Below are 17,904 nucleotides of genomic sequence, written 5' to 3' on the forward strand. Positions count from 1 at the left end.
GGGCGGGGGCGGGGTGAGTCCCGGGCGCGGAGGCTGCAGCCGCGGCCCGCCCGCCTTCGCGCGCAGCACACTCACCCGTAGCCGGCCAGGAAGCCGAGGCTGGGCGGGCTGACCTTGTCGCTGAAGATGACCATGGGGAGCAGGTTGCACTCGGCCTGGCAGTCCTGCAGCTCGATGACCCACCACTCCAGGAAGCCGGCGGCCCCCGAGCCCACGCGCTCCCTCCGCAGCTGGATGCGCACTCCGAGGTAGTCGGCCTCCTCGTCTGGGGCAGAGCCAGGGTCCGTCAGGGCCCCCACCCTTGCCCGGGGTGGCGCCAACCCCCCACTCGCATGCACTCGCTGTCACACACTCACTGGGCTGCAGCTGCTTCACGGGGTTGGCCTCGGGCCCGTTGGGAGCACGGATGTACTTGGGGAAGAGATTGGGGATGACCCTGCGGGGAGAAGGTGGGGGAGTCAGGCCCAGCCCCCCCCCCCCCCCCCCGTGCCCCCTCCCCCACTCACACCCACTGGTCCCAGCTGCCCTCCGGCAGGCCCCGCCCCCCAGCACTCTCCCCCACTCACACCGACTGGTCCGAGGTGCCCTCCAGCAGGCTGGCCAGCTGCCTCCGCTCGCTGCTATTGGCAGCCAGGTCCAGGGTGTGCTTCTCGTTGGTGTACTCCACGGTGCCGCCCTTGGCCAGGTCCCTACGGGCCAGGACACAGCGTGACCCACCGCGGGCCACACCCCACCCGGGTCCTGCCCCAGCCTGGGCCGCACCTCTGGAAGTTCCAGGTGAAGCGCAGGGTGATGTCGGCGGTGCCGTTGTACAGCTCCCGCTTCATCTGGGCCCGGCTGGGCGGGCTGATGCGCCACAGCGCCCCGGAGCTGCCCTCGATCTGCGCCGTGACGATGTCCTCGGGGCTGTACTGGCTGATGAACTGCATGGCCAGCTGGGCCCGGGGCGGCACTTGAGCGAGCGGCGGCCCCCTCCACCCCGCCCCCCGGCCCCGCAGGTGCAGCCCGGGGCCCACTCACCGGGTTCGGGTCGAAGTGTCTGGACAGCTCCTCGTAGGCCTGTTGCGTGAAGGGCACGATGGACGGCTGTTGCGCGCTCATGGTGAACAAGGGCTGCGGTGGGGGGACGGCGTGACGCTGCAGGGAGCCCCTCGGCCCCTGGCTGCCAGCGCCGCGTGGAACTCTAAAGACGAGTGACGTGGGGCTGGCCCACCATCCTGCTCCCCGGCTGGGACAGACCGGTGGCTCACCTCGTAGCCACCCAGCTTGAGGGTGACAGTGACGTCGATAGGCTGGTTGACGACGCCGACCACGGAGCGCACCAGGGACATAAAGAGCAGAGGGAACCAGATGATGGCCACGAGGAACAGGATGATGAGCCCGCCCATGCCGTACTTGACCACCTTCTTCTTCTTCTGCCCCTTGGGCTGCGGGTATTTCTGGGGGGCAGGGTGTGGGTCAGGGCCTCAGCTCTGCCCGCCCGCCGCCCCGTCCCGGACCCCCACCCCCTGCTGCTCCGGGGGCCGTCCTCACGCGGCCACAGCCTGGAACGGCAGTTAGTGTGGCCTCTGCGTGCACAGACACGGGCCAAGCACAGCCAAGAACCCAGAAACAGACCCTCGCGCCGAGCGAGGAAAGGATAGGCTCGTCAACGGTTGTGCTGGGACAAACGGACACCGACACGCCAGAGAGATGGGACGGTCAGTAAAACTCCCAGGGGCAAAGTTTCATTCCTCAGGATCTGGTGAGAGATTCTCGGACGTCACACGAGCACGAGCACCAGCAGAAAACTGGACGTCAGAGAAAGACTTCTGTGTTTCAGGGGAGGGAGAGAGACCATGGAGAGAGAGCCCGCAGAATGGGAGGCTTCGGGGCAAATCCTGCCTGAGAGGGGCTATAGCGTCCAGAACAGAAGTTCTTGTAAGTCAACGATAAGATGACAGGCAACCCAGGGACGCAAGGGGCAAAGCAGACGACCGACAGGCACGGGAGAAGAGAGTCACCGTCACGAGCCATCAGGGCCACCAGAACCAAGACTGCACTGAGGCGGTCACCTCTCAGTCACAAGTGCTGGCGAGGACGTGGGGAGACTGGCAGCCCCCACGCTGCAGGGGTTGGGAGCGGGGCGGCCGAGGGGCTGAGGCATCCACAGCAACACTCGCTGCGATCAACAAAACAGAAGCCCAGCCTCCTTCACAGTTTGGGACCGTGGCGTAAGAAAGGTGGCTCAGTCACGTGATGAAAAGCTGCTCGGCCATGAAAACCCCAAGTCCTGACACAGGCCACACGGACAGCGCTTTGAACCCCCTAGAACGAAAGAAGCCGGACCCGGGCTACGGGGCACGTGACCGCATGTGCACGAACCTTCTGGAACAGGCAAATCCCTGCAGCGAGGGGTTCTTGCTGGAGCACTAAGCCAGGTTTAGACCCGAAGGGACAGTGGCACAGCTCTGTGACCGTGCTATGCGTCGCTGAGTTGTACAGGTGGATGGGGCAGGTTCTGCACCCGCCGTCCCCCAGTAAAGCTGCTAACGGGACCTCGGCTGATGCTTGGTGCCCACCCCATCTCCCAGCCCTCGTGCCCAAGACCAGAGGCCAGGCCTCTTCTGGGTATTTGCTCAGACCTCGGTCAGCTGCCTGTTCCCAACAGGGTCAACTTCACCGTCCCCTATAAGAGGCACCTCTGGCCTCATGTGGTCGTGGGTTGGCAGCCCCCAGGTGAGGGGTGGGGGGGACCACCAGCACCACCTGGTTGTCATGTGGCCCGTCTGCCCCAGACGGGGAGTGACCAGTGTCCCTCACTACCCGCCTTAGGCCCGGGCACCTTCTCGGTCTCTCGGCTGCACTTGATGATAAAGATGTTGGCGTAGATGTCCTCCACACACATCCAGCTGGAGAGGGACAGCGTGGTGTCCGTCCACACCCAGTCCATCACGGCCCGCAGCTCCACCAGGAACGGCACGAGCCGGAAACTGCCGGGGGCGGGCACCATCAGGACAGCCCGCGGGAGACCGCCCCGCTCCCGGCGCCCCGCGCCCGCCCACACTCACCCCTGGAAGAGGAAGAGGTTGAGGTGGTTGTATTTCTTGGTGAGGAAGTTGCCCAGGATGCGGGTGGGGTAGCCGCAGCGGATCTGGTAGGCGGACAGGGCGAAGTAGACGCACTTGACGAAGTACCACAGCTGGGCCACCGCGTTCTGGCTGAACATCCTGCAGGGGCGGGAAGGCCAGGTCAGGGCGCCCTGCCCGAGGCCGGAGCCCCAAGGTCTCCGGGCCCAGCGCCGGCCCGGCCGGACACCCACCTCTCGGTGACCGCGGGCAGAATGAGGAACATCCAGAGGTGGATGGCCAGCACCAGGACCACCTGGAAGGCCAGCTTGCCCAGCACGGTCTTGCGGAGGTAGAGGGCGCGGTCGATGACCATGGTGCTGAACTGGATGAGCAGCATGACCAGGAAGGCCTCGGGCACCTGGTCGTCTGACAGTGAGGACGTGATGTCTGTGGCTGCCGAGTGTTTCTGTGCCGGGAGAGCAGAGGTCAGGGGGTGGCGGGGGGGAGGGGGGTGGCGGCGGGGGGTGGGGGGTGTCGGGCTGTGTGCTCACCCCAAAGGCCCAGAACCCAAAGATGATGATGATGAAGTCAACGACGTCGGCCAGGAACATGAGGGCGTAGACGTCGGTGGCCGCACGGTACTGGGTGTGCAGGATGTCGTGGAAAAAGCAGTGCAGGGGCCGGTACACGCTCTGGGCCCTGCAGGCGGCCGTGGGCTCAGTGCGCCGGAGCCCCCAGCTGCGCCCTCCCACCCGCCCTGGCCCGGGGGCGGCCACGGTCACTCACAGGGCCAGGCAACAGCTCTGCAGTCGGAGCCCCAGGGCTCTCGCCCTTTCCCGGGGGCGACTCCACCTCTCGCTCCCCGGGGCCGCCGCCACGCCTTCTGTGGGAGCAGCCGCTGCTGACAGGAGCCCCGGGGACGCCGGGCCCAGCTCCGACTCCCGACCACCCCGAGACCACCCCCCAGGGGGCTGGATCACCCCACTTTATGGACCAGCAGGCTGGGATGAACAGAGGCGTCCCCAGGTCGCTGGCAGTGGGCCAGCCGGGGCCGCGTCACCTGCCACATGGGGCAGGCCGGGAACGCGGCGGGGGGCCGCGGCTCCAGGTGGGAACCCGCTGGGCCACAGTGGCCGTGGAGGGACAGGGCCGTCGTACCAACGGCTGCGGGCTCCACAGGCTCTGTGCTCTCCCTTCTCCTCTTCCTGAAACGCAGGCTGATCGGCTTTGGGTCTCGGGGCTTGGGCTCCACGGGAGGCTCTGGGGGCCCATCCCCTGCTTCCGCCTGCATGTGGTACTGGGTGAGGGCCCCAGCCACCTCTGGTTCTCCCTGGGGTCCTGGTGACGTCGGCTCCTCCTCAACCCCCTTCTTCCCAGTGCCGCGGTCGTGGTCCTTGGAGAGTTGGTCCCCTTCATGGTCCCAGAGGCCGTAGCACTGCAGGGGGGTGGGGGCGGAGAGAGGTGAGGAGGCTGGCGTGGCCGTACCCCAGGACCCGCAACATCCAGGCCTGCCTCCCGGCAGGTGGGGTGTGTGCCGGGAGGTGCCCGCCTGCCGTCCCCGGCGACGCACCAGCAGCTGGGAGCGGTGGAAGAACAGGGCCATGAGCTGTACTAGGTCGTACTTGACGTAGCCGTCGGTCTTCTCCAGGCCCAGGATCCGTGGCGGGAAGTACGGCTTGTTCTCATAGCGCCGGAGCACCGCGTGGGTGTTCCAGGGGAAGAAGCCAAACTGGAACAGGTACTTGGTGACCACGGTCACCTGCAGGGGAGGAGGCTCAGCATGGCACGGCCAGAACTCCCTCTCCCCCGCCCCCCCGGGCCGCGGCCCACCTCGGTGAAGACGATGGCCGTCATCCAGAAGCGCTTGCTGGGCCTCGGGATGGACAGCATGGCCCACAGGAAGACGAGCACGGGCAGCACCAGGGAGGTGGCCGAGGCGGTGACCATGTGGTTGAGGATGATGACGAAATAGCAGACCAGCTCCGAGTGGGCGGCCACGCACTGGTAGGCGGCCTGCAGCAGCCGCAGCGCCCGGCCCTGCCTCGCTTCGAACTGCTGGGCCTCCTCCAGCTCCTGGATGTGCAGGTGCCTGCGGGGAGCCGTGCCCAGGCCCGCTCGCACCAAGGCCCGCCGCCCCCCCCAGCCCCCCCCCAGCGGCCGCCCTGGGCACCGACCTGTTGAGGAGCAGCTCGCTGGCGGTGCGGGTCCGGGTGGAAGCACCGGCGGGAAGCTCCCGGGAGCCGTGCAGGGAAGCCCCGGGCTCGGCGGGCGCGTCCTCGCCGCTGCTGCGGGCGTTGCACCCCGTGCTCAGGGGGCCGCCGGTGGCCTCCGTGGCGGCGCTCAGTGGCTCCTGGGCCCCCGGCCCACTACGGGAGGCGAGGGCGGTCACAGAGAGGCAGCCCGCCCTCTGCTCTGCCCGGGCTCTGGGGCCGGCAGGCCGCACGCCTCCTGGTCCGTGTGCCCACAGCGGGGCGGCTCTGCCCGGTCCCGGCCGCCTCCCGAGCCCCGCCAGCCCACACCCACCTTGCCGCCGCGCCGGGTGCGTCTCGGGCCCCCGCGGAGCCTGGGGGCGCGGCCTCCGCGCCCCTGGCATACAGCTGGTCCAGCAGGCCCCGGTGTACCTCTTGGCCCTGCGGGGCAGCGAGAGGCTCAGGGCGGCAGTTCCCCCGCGAGGGGCCGGCCCGGGGCTCGGGGGTGTGGGCGCGCGCGCTCACCCTGAGCAGCGCCTGCGTGTACAGGTAGCGCTCGGCGCGCAGCACGTCACTCATGGCGCGGTGGTGCCGCGTGAAGGTGTGCAGCCAGTCCGTCAGCCCGTCCACCAGCGCCTGCCCCAGCAGCCACAGAAACCGCACGGCGCTCAGCACCCGCTGCATCACGTGGCTGTGGCCTGCGGCGGGGGCAGGGGAGAGGGGCGCTGCAGAGGCTGCCGGTGGGAGGCCCCCCGCCCCCCGGTCTCCGGGCGCACGCACGCACCAGCCGCCTCTTGGTCTGGGCCCTCCGCCGGCTCCGCCTCCGCGCCCGGGCCGCCTCCTGGGCACAGGGGTGTGTGCTGGTCAGCGCCTTGCGGCCCCGTGGCCCCCGGCGCCCGCCCCGCGCGCCCCAGGCTCACCCGCGGGCGGCTGCCCTGCCTGCTCCTGCCTCGCCTGCTCCTCCCGCTGCCTCCTCAGCACCGTCTGCGCGTTGGTCACCCATGCCTGGTATGCCAGCTGTGGGCCGGGCCCTCGGGGTCAGCACCCCGCCTCCCGGGACGTCGGGTCCCGCTCAGCCCACCTCGGAGCTCCCGGGGAGCTTGGGACCAGGCCGGGCTGGGGGCCTTCGGCTAGCTCCCTGCTTCAGGGTGGGTGGGAAGCGGGTCCCGTGGGGCTGTGCCGTGGGGGCAGGGCACGTGGCTGGCATTCGGTGCCAGGGCCACTTCCTGCAAACTGAGGACCCAGGGGTAGGCGAGGGACCCCACCGTTTTCCAGCAAACACGCACAACCCTTCTCAAGTCCTGGACGCTCAGCGGCGACGTCAGGAGACCGTGGACGGAGGCCCACGGAGCCGCCGCCTGTGACCTGTGCGCCCCACGGCCTGCGTGTGCCTGTGACCTGTGGGCTCTGGAGGTCTGAACGGATCTGGGCAGGCTGGCTAGAGAGGGTCTCTCCTCCCCCCGCGCCCCACGGACAGGGGAAGGCAGGCAGGCAGGCGACCCTCCCACCTCACCTGGAAAGCGCTCTGTGCCGAAGGCCTGGGGTCCTCGGGTGGGGTCTCCTCCTCCTCCTCACTGTCAGACTCGAACAGGAAGTAGTCCCCCGAGTGGATAACTGCAGGCAGGTGGGGCTGAGAACTGTCCTCCCCGACAGGGGCTCGGGCTCCACACCCCCCGCCCCAAGACTCAAGTCCTCTTTAGTTTCAGACGGGTCCAGGAATGCGCCGGGCCGTGGCACCCCGCATGGGTTCCCTCGGCCTCCCACCATCCCGGGGGACAGCCACGGGAGCTGGAGGCTGGGGCCAGGCCAGAGCAGTGACGGGACGCAGACGGGACAGGAAGAACACGAGGGCGGGCGTCAGCATGAACACTCAGACTCGTGAGACTCTGAGCGACAGGGGAGCACAAAGCCTGCGTGGGGACCCGGCTGAACCGAGGCCCAGCCCGTTACTACTGTGTGGCGGGGTGGGGCCGGAGGGCCGGCTGACAGGGCACACGGAGAAAGGCCGGGGTGCACGGCCACAGGTGGGCGCACAGCAGCTGAGAGAGGAGGGGCCCGGGCACAGTGGGCCCAAGGAGGTAGTACCTGTGGCATGGTCCAGCCAGGGCCGCCACCACTGCCTCCGTGGCGGGGACGAGCCCCGTGGACTGCCAGGCCCTGTGGAGGGGCGAGGCGAGCGTGAGCCGGCGGGGCGAGGCGTGGGGCGAGGCGCGGGGAGGGCGTGGGCAGCGCCCCCCGACAGAGGGGGCCTCGCGGTGCAGTGGGGAGAGAGGACAGTCCACAGGTGCAGGCGGACGGTGGCAGGCTGGCCCGCGGCCCACAGGGGCACGGTGAGCACGTGGCACAGGACAGACGGGCGCACGCGGCACAGACCAGACAGGAGTGGGTGCCAGCAGCACGGATGCCAGGACCCCGGGGCCCTGCGAGCCCCTCACACTCACCCGGCTCCTGGGGGGGGCCCTGGGGCTCCTGGGGGCGGCTGCGGCCGGCCCGGCTCTGCCTGTGCTTCTCCTGTTTGGCGCGGATGCGCTCCATCCTGGGGGGCGGGGGCGGCTCTGAGCACCGAGCTGGGCGGGAGAACCCGGGGCCCCCCACCCAGACGGCACCTACTGTCTCTTCAGCTGGGCCAGGGACTTCTCCTCCGCCTTGCGATGGAGCTCGATGCTCTTGAGGTTGGCCGCGTTGTACAGCGCGAAGCCCCTGCGGGGAGGCGGCGTCACCCTGGCACCCCAGGGGCACGGCTCCCCGACCTGTGGCCTGGGCCCAGCCTCCACCCAGGTCCCTCCAGCTCCACAGCCTCCCTTGTCCCCTTGTCGTGAGCTGGGATGAGGGAGAGGGCCCCCTCCTGCTGCCTCCTGACTCTCAGCGGGGGGCGGGAAACAAGCCACCAAAGAGGCGTCCGTGGGGGACAGGAGATGCCCGGCTCGACAGCCCAGGCAGGGAGGCCGCCCAGCGGCCGTGCGCCCTCGGGCCAGTGTGGGGGCAAAAACGGGCCGAACTGCCGGCCAGGGGCAGGGCTGGGGTGGGTCAGGCCCTCGGAAGTCGCCCGAGTGACACGTTAACGTGGCGGGGCAGTGCCGCGCAACCCGGGGGGCCCGAGGCAGGGCCTGACCTGGAGGCCTGCAAGGCAGTGGCCTGGAGCTCAGCACTGACGTGCAGGAAGTAGCGGCTGAGGAACACGCGGCGCTGGAGCAGCAGGAACAGGAAGCACACGCTGTCCCAGAGCACGCCGGCCTCCTCCACGGGCAGCAGGCAGTCCCGGTCCCGGCTCAGCATCTCCTTGGCTGCGGGGCGCGGCAGGGTCAGGGGGCAGAACCCCGGAAGCGGTGCGCGTCTCCGAGCCCCGCCCACAGCGCGCCCCCCGCGCCCCCCCCCCGTCACTCACGGTCATAGTAGCCTTTGACGGTGCACACGAGGCTGAAGAGCTGGATGACCCAGCAGAAGCTGCTCTGCATTTGCTCCACGAAAACGCAGGACAGGAGCTGGGGCAGGAAGGGGGGTCAGGGTCAGCCTGGGCCCGGGGGAGGGGGGGAGGGCGGAGGGCGGAGGGCGGGGGGCGGGGCCAGGCCGGCCGGGCGCACCGAAAGCATGTTCTTGGAGATGATGACGGTGACGTTGTACAGAATGAGGCAGTCCCACAGCAGGAGGCGGGCACGCATGTGCTTCTGCAACAGGCTGGTGCCAAAGAGCAGCAGGTAGAAGCAGGCCAGCAGGTAGCCCAGCCCGAAGATACTGATGCGGGTGGCTCCCGTGACGAACACCACCACCAGCACCAGCCAGAAGAGGTAGCGGAAGACGGCCACCTTCAGCATGTCGAGGTAGGACCTGCCAGACGGGGCGTCACTGCGGGGCCCGGGCGGCCCCACCTCCTCCCGGCAGCCTCGGCCCAGGGGAGCCGGTGAAGCGCGCCCCCGCTGCCAGGTCGGGGCCCGGCAGAGGGGATCCCGCCGCCAGTGCCCGTGCGGCCCCGGCCCCAAGCGGGCCGCGGGCCGGCCGTGCCCAGGACGCACCTGCAGTAAATGAAGTTGGGCACGGGGTCGGGCTCGCCCTGCGGCACCTCCAGGCGGTCGGTGTTGGTGCCGGCCACGTGCTGCCACTCTTCCGTGCGCTCGGCTGCGAACACCTGCCACTGCTGGGAGGCGCACAGCAGCAGGAGGAAGTCACCTGCGGGCACACGGGAGTCGGCCGCTGCGCCGCGCCTCGGGGGGCCGCCAGCCGTGCGGGGCGCGGCCCGCCCGGCACCGGTCCCGCACTCGAGGCCACAGAGGAGCGCCAGTGTGCTCCTGCGGGGGCCGCACCGGGCCGAGGGCCACACCCGAGCGTGGGCAGCGGGAGACAGGCCCGCGTGTAGCTGTGCCTCTGCGGTGCCGCACGCGCGTCAGGAAGTGTGGCCGACGTGCACCCAGCCACACACCACGTAGGCGTCAGGAGGCACGCCCGCGTCTATCCCTCCGTCCACCTGTGTCCCACCTGCCTGCACCCCCGCACCCACGCCTGCACGCACACGGCGAGCAGAGGCAGGTCTGCGTGGCTGCGTGTGCACAGAGTCGGGCCCGGGGAAGTGGGCGCCCCTGTGGGGACAGGTCCCTCTGGGGAGCCGCGGGACTGGCCGCCGGTGAGGCCCGGACACCGTGTCCCGCGCTGGCAGAGGTGGGCCTACGCCTGAGCGCCGCCTGTCCCCCCGGCAAAACCTCCCCGCCCTCTGGGGCCCGGCCGCAGGCACTCACTGATGAGGTTGGTGGAGTTGGGGCTTCTGAAGAAGTCGGGCAGGTACAGCCACTTGATGAGCGCGGAGTTCATGGGGATGGCCTGGCTCCACCGCCACGGGTAGTCTGTGGGCGCAGGGGGCACATCAGGACCCCGGTGTCCTGTCCCCGCCCACAGGCCTCATCCCCGCACCCGCCCACGCGTTCACGCGGTCTCTTGGGAGTCTCGGGAGCGAGATTCCAGCGTGTTCCTACCTATGCGTTTCTCAGGCACAGACGGGCCCGGGCCCAGGGGAAGGAGTGAACCCCAGCCCGGGAGTAACGGGCCTGCAGGGGCGGTGGACCCAGAGGGCCCAGAGCGAGGCTCCCAGACACACCTATCAGAACGGCCCACACAAGCTCAGCGACGACCGCGGCCCCGCGTGCATCACCGGCGGGAACGAACACGGGAACCACACCGTGCGGTCAATTCCGCGAAGTGAGAACTACGCCCAGACACAGCCCTGCACCCCGACGCTCCTGGCCCCGCTACTCCAGAGAGCCCCACGTGAGAAACCGGCTGCCTTCCAGGGGCCGGAGGGGAGATGGGCTCGTGCAGGGCACGGCCAGTCCTCAGTGGGCAGAGAGGAACAGGAAGCACCACACCCAGCGCGTTCGCCAAGCGAAACAAGCCAGCCCCCGGCGACATGGGGTGCGGTCCTAGTTCAGCACTGGGACGGACATCGGGACTGCAAAGGGCCCGCAGGACCGCAGACTCGGGGCGCAGGGTGGAGAAGTCTGGGGGGGGGGGCCGGGAGAGCACTCTGTGGGGTGGGGACAGGCTGGGGGTGGGGAGAGGACTCCGGGGGCGGGAACAGCTGGGGTGGGGAGAGGATGGGGGGGGAACAGGGAGAGGACGCTGGGGGCGGGGACTCCCAGGGCCAATGCGGTGCCCACATGGACCAGTGAGAAGAGGACGCCAGGCCTCGAGTGGAACCGAAAACAGCAGCATCCAGAGCCCATAAGGATATAAATTCGCAACTGAACAAATCAGCGGGACGGAGATCTTTACGGAAGATGCCCACCCATAACTCTGAGACACAGAAAGCCACCGCTAGGAAACCGAGAGAAATTCCCGCAGCGGGACCCGCCGCGGAGGCTGCAGTTAGCCGGAAAGGTCCAGGAGAAACAGGCCGTGTGCCGAGTCTCGGGGGAGACACCCCACAGCCAGCCCTGCACCCGAGTGACAGAACGGCACCGGACAGGAGACACTGGCCCCGTGTGAGGCACAGAGACGCACACGTCCCAGCCGCCAGAGGGCCCTGTCACCCGGTCTCACGAGGACAGCAGACTACCCCCAGGGTCACAGCCCAGCGCCCCTCAAAAGTCCCAAGGTGCTGAAAGGCGAAGACGCGGGGAGCTGCCCGGCACCGACGCACGGGCGCACGCACGGGGCCGCGGCGAGAGCCGCACCAGCGCGCACGCCTGAGCTCCCGCACCGGGTTGCGCCAGGCTCACGTCAGGGAGCTACTTTTGCAAGTCTGCGTCCAAAGTCAGAAGCCAGCACACAAAACAGGAGACAAGGGGAGACGAGGACGGGGAGAACCTGGAACGCGTTTGGTAACGCGCCCTGTGGTTGGTTTCCAAGACATTCTGGAAAAGCCACAGTCGGGAGCGGTCAGGTCGGTGGTGGCCGCGCAGGGCAAGGACTTGGCCCACGGCCTCCCCCACCGTCACCACCCACACAACCACGGCTCAAGCCTCAGAGCGGCTTCAGGGGCTCCGGGGGCCAACTGGGAGCCGCCGTGGCGGTGGAAGACGTCCCGGGGCCCGCGGTCGGTCGAGGAACACGTGAGAGAAAGCCACGTGACCAGCGCGCCGGGATCAAGGGACAACAGCGGTCCTACGGGTCCCGCCCGCGGCGCACTCCGGAGCGGGCGGACGCGACACCACCTGGGCCGCAGACACGGAAGGGCCACGTCGACAAGTGCACTCCCAGGACAGGACACGGCCACACCCGCCAAAGCAGGAACCGCCCGACAAACGCGGCTTCACGCCCACCGGCCCCCTCCCGAAACCTCGCCCAGACCAGAGGGCACGAGAGCAGAGCGCAGCCGAGGGCAGACGTGGGGTCCTGTATCGGACCCAAAAGCCACCAGGGCCACCCCCGGAGGATGAGGCCAAAGCCAGGCTTGTGCGGGAGGGACTGTGGAGCGTGGCCCCTGCCCCGGGTCGCGGGGTCTGGCTGCTCCCTACTCTCTACCTCCACCTTTTCTGATCGTTCCAAATTTCTCAAAATAGAATGTTGGGGGGAAAAATGGGAATGGATGCAAAGCGTCGAGAGGGTGGCCAGCGCCCCACCCTCCCCCCCAGGGATGCTGCAGCCGTCAGGGTCCGAGGAAGGGGGCAGGGGAGGCCCTGGGCGGGGGGTGGGGGAAGCACCCTCGCAGCTTGCCCACGGCCGCCGGCTCACCGAGGCACAGGGCCGGGGGGATGCCCAGGCACAGCAGGTACTGGTACAGGAAGAACAATGCCAGGAACAGACAGTAGTTGGGCCAGAGGCGGGCGATGGCTCCGCGGTGCCGGCGGGTAAGAATGGCCACCAGCCAGCAGCCGTGCAGGATGACCATGAAATTCATGCGCTGCCCAATCACGTTCACGGCCATCAGGAAGCAGATCTGGGGGCGGCGGAGATGGGGTGCACAGTGAGCTGCTGGGGGGACCTCCTGGGTCCCACCTCCAGCCGGGAAGGCTCAGAGCACAGTGGGGGCAGCGGCCCAAGTTCACCACGGCCCACACTGCTGTCGTGGAGGCAGGGAGAGCTGGACACGTGTCTGCCGTGTGGGGGTGGGGGGGGGGGGCGGGCAGGCGGGAACCACATCTCAGGAGGTTCCAAGGCTCAGTGGAGACTCTGACCCAGTCTCCAGTCAGGGTCCAGCCCCCGAGCTTACGCTCCAAGGACACGCCGACTGAGCCCGGGGGTCCGGCCCTCAGAGGTGTGTGTTCTGTGCCCCCCCCCCCCCCCGGGTGGCCCCCAAGGGCCAGCAAGTTGCAGAGGCCACGCGGAGAGGGACGCGGACCCTCAGCCCTGCCTAGGTAAGGGGTGAGGGCTGACGCTGGGCCTCACCTCCAGCCCAAATTTGTAGAAAAAGAAGTTGACAAAGTACTTGAAGCAGCTGAGAAGATCCTGGTCCAGCCGCTGGCGGGTGCCGTCGGCACAGACGGCCTGGGCAGGCAGCGGGGCCGGCTGGTGCTGCCGACGGTGGTGCTCCTGGCGCCGGTACACAATGGCCTCGAACACCAGCAGCAGCAGGACCAGCAGGTGGTTCTGGGGAGGGGGACACGGTCAGGCCGCCCCCCCCCGCCCCCTGGCCCCGCACTCACCTGGGGAGGGGGACACGGGCAGGCCGCCCCCCCCCCCGCCCCCCGGCCCCGCACTCACCTGGATGTAGCCCAGGTTCGGGAAGCCCTTCCGGACCCCAAACCAGTTGGCAGGGTCGACGGGTCCCCGGTACAGCAGGGACTGCTTGATCTCCGTTTTCTGCAGGTTGGTGCTGTTGGGGAGAGGCTGGGGGAGGGGAGAATCAGCACCTGTTCCCACCTGGGAGCTGACACCCACCCCAGGGACCCCCGCCCCAGCCACAACTCCGGACGGGGCCGGACCACACCCTCCCAGGACGCGTGTGGCCTTCAGCTCTGGCCGACCTCGGTGCGGACGGGGACGGGGCGTCTGGGGACGAGGAGGCCACGGGCAGGGGCGAGGGGAGGGGCACAGAGAGGAGGCCTGGCGGGCTCCCCCGCGGCCCGGCCGCCTGCACACCTCGGTACAGTTGCTGGAGTATTCGTGCGGGCTGACGACCTTCAGCTGATACAGCATCTTGCACACGATGATGATACAGGTCCACACGGTGGACAGGCAGGAGGCCATGGGCCGGAAGCGGGGGTAGGGCAGGGCGAAGGCCCACAGCACGACCAGAAGCAGGTTCATCACAGACACCTGGAAGGCAGGGGGGCGGGGGGTGGGGGGCTGGGGCGGGGCGGCACCTCCCCAGGGGCCCTGCGACCTGCCACCCGAGGGTCCCGGCCTCTAGGGGACCCCGCTGCAGAAAAAGGAGGCGCCCCGCCCCTCCCTTACCTCCTTCAGGGCCACCCACACGGTGTACAGGGCCACCAGCTTGAGGACGTGCAGCTCCAGCAGGCGCCACGCCAACGCCTGCACGCGGGTGAGGACCTCGGAGAAGCGGTCAGCCAGGTCCAGCAGCCGCTCGGCCACCAGGCCCCACTTGCTGGCGGCGGCTGTGGGAGGGGGGCCGTGAGGGCTCGGGGACCAGGGTCCCCGGGCCTGGCGCTCGCAGGGGTCTGGGTGAAGGGACCCCACGCCTGCCGGTCTGACTCACCTTCGGGGCCCTGCACGGCCTGCTGGGGGCCGGCCCCGCTCGGTCCCTCCTCCCTGGCCACCTCCTCCTCCTCCTGCAGCAGCGGGGTCCCGCTGACCGTGTCCTGCCTAGGGTGGGCCCCAAGGCGTCACTCCTCGCTCCGGACCCCGGGGGCTGACGGAGGCCTCCCCTGGGGCCCGGCCGATGTGCTGCCCCCGTGACCCGAAGGCCGGAGGAACACCCAGCACCGCGGGCCCGCCGTGTCCGAGGGGGCTGCTGAGGCCGTCGCCCTGCTCCGGGCCCTCCCGTCCGAACCCAGCAGCCTCCGTCCCTTCCCGGGGGATGAGGCCCTTCCCTGGGCGGGTGTGGGGCGGGGTGGGGGGGGGGGGGAGGGCGATACACGCTGCAGACCCCGGGCCCCCGGGAGCCTGCACCCGAGTCCGCACACCCAGGGGCAGCGGAGGGAGAGGGGCCGGCCGTGGAGGGCGGGCGCACCTTCGAGCCCAGCGCGGGGGGTGGGCGCCGGGCAGGGGCGCGCGCCCCAGGTCGGTGAGCCGCATGAAGGGCTGGTGGAAATAATGCAGCTGCAGGATGCAGGCCAGCAGGAAGAAGCCGGGGACCAGGATGCTGGAGAAGAGCTCGGACACGCTGAACTGCTCCAGACCCAGGTCCGCCAGCCTGGCGCGAGGGGCGGCGGTCAGACGGGGCCGGGGAGGGCCCCACGCCGGGACGCGCCCCCCGCCCGCCCGCCCGCCGACTCACTGCTCGTCCGTGAGGCCGGTCAGGTTGCGCCAGTACGTGGGGAAGTCCTGGAACTGGAAGGTGTAGACGGCGCTGAGCACCAGCATGGTGTAGGCCACCACGAGCCACCAGAACGCCTTGAGCAGCTTCCTCCACAGGCTGTAGTACACCTGCCGGGCGGCGTGCGGTGAGGCCCGGCCTGGGCGCCCCCCGCCGCCCCCGCCCCTGCCCGCCCACTACCTGGAAGAGCGTGAGGCACAGCAGGAAGAGGAGCATGTACACGATCTTGTAGACGACGAGGCGGCCGGCAAAGCTGACCACGATGAACATGCCGGCGCACACGTAGATCCAGTACTTGGCGTACAGGCCCGTGACCAGCTCGCCCAGGCTCTGGAGCAGCGTCCGTGTCCGCGTGGGCTCTGCGGGCCGGGCCGGGGGGGCAGCCGGGGCATGGCTTCGGGGCCGGGCGGGGGGCACCGCTCCCCGACCGCCCCCCCGCCCCTCACCTCGGCGGGCCGCGGCGACCCCCGCGGCGACCCCCGGCCGGCCCCTCACCTGGGTCGGCCACGGCGACCCCCAGCAGGCCGGCAGCACTCTTGGCCCTCCTTAGCAGCTTCTCCTTCACGAACTGGCGCAGCAGGAGCCAGAAGGTCAGGTTGTACAGCAGCTGGGCGGGGCGGGGCGGGGCGGGGTGTCACCAAGGCCCGAGGCCCGGCGCCCCTCCCACAGCCGAGGGCCGGCCCGCGAAGACCCGGGCCAGGGGATAGCCCCTTGGTGCCGGTGCCCGCCTCCCGGGGGGCACAGTCGGACCCTGTCGCGTACGAGCACGGACGCGGGGGCGCGTACTCAAGCCCGCGTGACCTCACGCGTACGTGCGCGCGCACACAGCTCCCGGGACGACATGCGACCCGGCACAGACCTCCGGACCCGGCAACGCTCTGGCGTGCGGGACGCAGACGGGGCACCCGGGGCCAGACGCCGGGGGGACGCGTGACATTAGGGGAACCCGCGTCAGGGACCCAGGGACGGCGCCCCCGACGACACAGGGTCATCGGTCGTCCCCCCGACACTTGTTCGGTCACCGCTCTGGACCGGCCCGAGGGGACCCCGTGGTGACAGCCGGACAGCGGACTCCACGCCGTCACGGGTGCTCGTGCGGGAAGCGCGGGCCCCGCACGCACTCACCATGGCGCCAAGGTCCAGGCAAGGGTAGCGGGTGTGCTCCAGCCCCAGCTGACGCAGGCTGACGGGGCCCAGGGTGGCGGGCAGCTCGGGACGCAGGTCCATGGCCCACACGTAGCGGAGCCCGCACAGCGCCAGCCCGTAGAGCAGGATGAAGGGGGAGCAGAGCATGGCCAGCTGGTGACGACTGCGCACCGTCCAGATGAGGCAGGCCCAGAGCAGCAGCACGAAGGTCAGCCAGCTGTGGTAGGTGATACTCCACACCTGGACGGCGGGGCCGGGGGGCCGGGGGGCCGGTGGGCCGGGGGCACGCACACGGCACAGGGCACGCGTTCCCGTACGCGCCCACCCGCTACCCGCGCACCCACGGCGTGGCTCTCGGCCCGGCAGGCCACGGCTCCGTTTCTGGCAACGAGGCACCAGGTTCTGCGGAGCTCAGGCCGCCATCCGCCCCCCAGAACATCACGACGGAACCAGCAGCGAGGGCCCCCCGGACGGGCCTGCCCAGGCCAGCCGCTCCTTACCATCATGGCGATGAGGGCGCACACGTAGCTCTGGTCCATGATGAGATGGCCCAGACCGTGCAGCGGAGACACGTCTCTAGGCTCCGACAGCCTGGGGTGCACTGAGGGGTGGGGGTCAGAGGTCACCAGAGGGCCAGACCCCAGCCGGGGCAGTTCCAACATCAACGGGCCGGAGCCCCTCACCCACAGGAGACTCTGCCCAATAATTCTGCCGGTGGCCAGCGGGGGCAGAAAACGCCGGCAAAGGACCGGGCTCCCGACTGACACTGTCCCCGGCGTGTCGCGGGACCCGGGGCAGTCCTCACCCCGCTCCACATCTTGGTTTCCAAGACTGTGAAAGGACAGGTCGGACAAAATGGCCCCGACTCCCGTCCGGCTCTGTCCACGGGGCAAGTCCCCAGGGTGCCAGCTGTGGAGGCCGGCGAGTTCGCCTCCTGCTTCGCGCAAAATGGAAATCGAGCCTCAGGAGAAAGAGAAAAGCGCCCCACCCTCCCCACGGGGCCGCTGTGGACACAGCGGCTCTAAGGCACATCCACCCAGGAGGCGGCTGACCGCATGGACCACAGGGCCAGCCCACGGGGCGCAGTCCAGCCCTCTGGGAACCGGGAGGCAAGTGGGGAGGGGGTGGGACACCAGGAGGTCCGGCAAGGTCTCAGGCAGCGGCCGGACCCCACATCCTGGCCCCGGGCAGGGTTGGCCCCAGACGGCACTGCTGGAGAGGTCAGCAGGGCAACACCACCCGGCGGCCACCAGGGGGCAGCACCAGCGTGCCTGCGGCAGGTGGCGTCCCCGGGCAGCCACGGGCAGCGTGGCACTCACGGGGGCGCTGCCGGACGGGGCTGTGGCCGGTCAGGTCGTGCACGGTGCAGCTGTCGGTCTCCCAGTCTGGCCCCGTGGTCGTGGGCGGCACGCGCTGCAGAGGCAAGCCGAGCCCCGGTGAGCCGAGCCCGGGGGCGGGCAGGCTCCGGCACCACGGCTGGGCGCGGGCTCCTTACCTGGGTGGCGCCCTCCTCCTTGGTGGCCGCAGCCCTGGCCCGGCCCTGGGGCCACTGATCGACGTGAGTCAGTTCCACCTCCTGCTCCTCGTCACGCCCGGCCGCCTCCTTCCTCTGCGGGGACCGGCACGGAGCTCAGCCCCCGGCCCCAGCAAGCCGCCC

General features: G+C 70.0%; 1 protein-coding gene across 4 annotated transcripts in view; it reads right to left on the bottom strand.

Moving 5' to 3' along the window:
* The window catches only part of PIEZO1 (piezo type mechanosensitive ion channel component 1 (Er blood group)), a 54,413-nt gene that overhangs the window by 489 nt on the left and 36,020 nt on the right, over positions 1–17,904 (bottom strand). The window contains exons 9-51 of one of the 4 annotated variants that reach the window (XM_081791359.1): positions 17,743–17,856; positions 17,567–17,660; positions 17,053–17,181; positions 16,748–16,848; positions 16,227–16,487; positions 15,597–15,708; positions 15,282–15,460; positions 15,063–15,211; positions 14,796–14,978; positions 14,322–14,428; positions 14,060–14,220; positions 13,745–13,921; positions 13,367–13,492; positions 13,052–13,252; positions 12,398–12,602; positions 9,967–10,071; positions 9,250–9,403; positions 8,821–9,064; positions 8,625–8,721; positions 8,352–8,523; positions 7,850–7,939; positions 7,681–7,775; positions 7,325–7,396; positions 6,753–6,853; positions 6,160–6,256; positions 6,024–6,080; positions 5,765–5,937; positions 5,574–5,680; positions 5,225–5,416; positions 4,881–5,139; positions 4,621–4,809; positions 4,209–4,485; positions 3,837–3,930; positions 3,602–3,749; positions 3,302–3,516; positions 3,051–3,209; positions 2,825–2,972; positions 1,251–1,439; positions 1,021–1,113; positions 763–935; positions 567–689; positions 357–436; positions 76–265 (exon numbers count right to left, since the gene is read on the bottom strand). In XM_081791359.1, coding sequence (XP_081647485.1) covers positions 76–265; positions 357–436; positions 567–689; positions 763–935; positions 1,021–1,113; positions 1,251–1,439; positions 2,825–2,972; positions 3,051–3,209; positions 3,302–3,516; positions 3,602–3,749; positions 3,837–3,930; positions 4,209–4,485; positions 4,621–4,809; positions 4,881–5,139; positions 5,225–5,416; positions 5,574–5,680; positions 5,765–5,937; positions 6,024–6,080; positions 6,160–6,256; positions 6,753–6,853; positions 7,325–7,396; positions 7,681–7,775; positions 7,850–7,939; positions 8,352–8,523; positions 8,625–8,721; positions 8,821–9,064; positions 9,250–9,403; positions 9,967–10,071; positions 12,398–12,602; positions 13,052–13,252; positions 13,367–13,492; positions 13,745–13,921; positions 14,060–14,220; positions 14,322–14,428; positions 14,796–14,978; positions 15,063–15,211; positions 15,282–15,460; positions 15,597–15,708; positions 16,227–16,487; positions 16,748–16,848; positions 17,053–17,181; positions 17,567–17,660; positions 17,743–17,856 — 6,392 coding nt within the window. Of the gene's footprint in view, positions 1–75; positions 266–356; positions 437–566; positions 690–762; positions 936–1,020; positions 1,114–1,250; positions 1,440–2,824; positions 2,973–3,050; positions 3,210–3,301; positions 3,517–3,601; positions 3,750–3,836; positions 3,934–4,208; positions 4,486–4,620; positions 4,810–4,880; positions 5,140–5,224; positions 5,417–5,573; positions 5,681–5,764; positions 5,938–6,023; positions 6,081–6,159; positions 6,257–6,752; positions 6,854–7,324; positions 7,397–7,680; positions 7,776–7,849; positions 7,940–8,351; positions 8,524–8,624; positions 8,722–8,820; positions 9,065–9,249; positions 9,404–9,966; positions 10,072–12,397; positions 12,603–13,051; positions 13,253–13,366; positions 13,493–13,744; positions 13,922–14,059; positions 14,221–14,321; positions 14,429–14,795; positions 14,979–15,062; positions 15,212–15,281; positions 15,461–15,596; positions 15,709–16,226; positions 16,488–16,747; positions 16,849–17,052; positions 17,182–17,566; positions 17,661–17,742; positions 17,857–17,904 lie in introns of all 4 variants that reach the window. The other 3 variants (XM_081791358.1, XM_081791361.1, XM_081791360.1) reach the window with 3 other exon arrangements.

This window comes from Panthera onca, chromosome E2 (genome assembly GCF_046562875.1).
Source record: "Panthera onca isolate mPanOnc1 chromosome E2, mPanOnc1 haplotype 2, whole genome shotgun sequence".
In the NCBI taxonomy this organism is placed as follows: Eukaryota; Metazoa; Chordata; class Mammalia; order Carnivora; family Felidae; genus Panthera; species Panthera onca.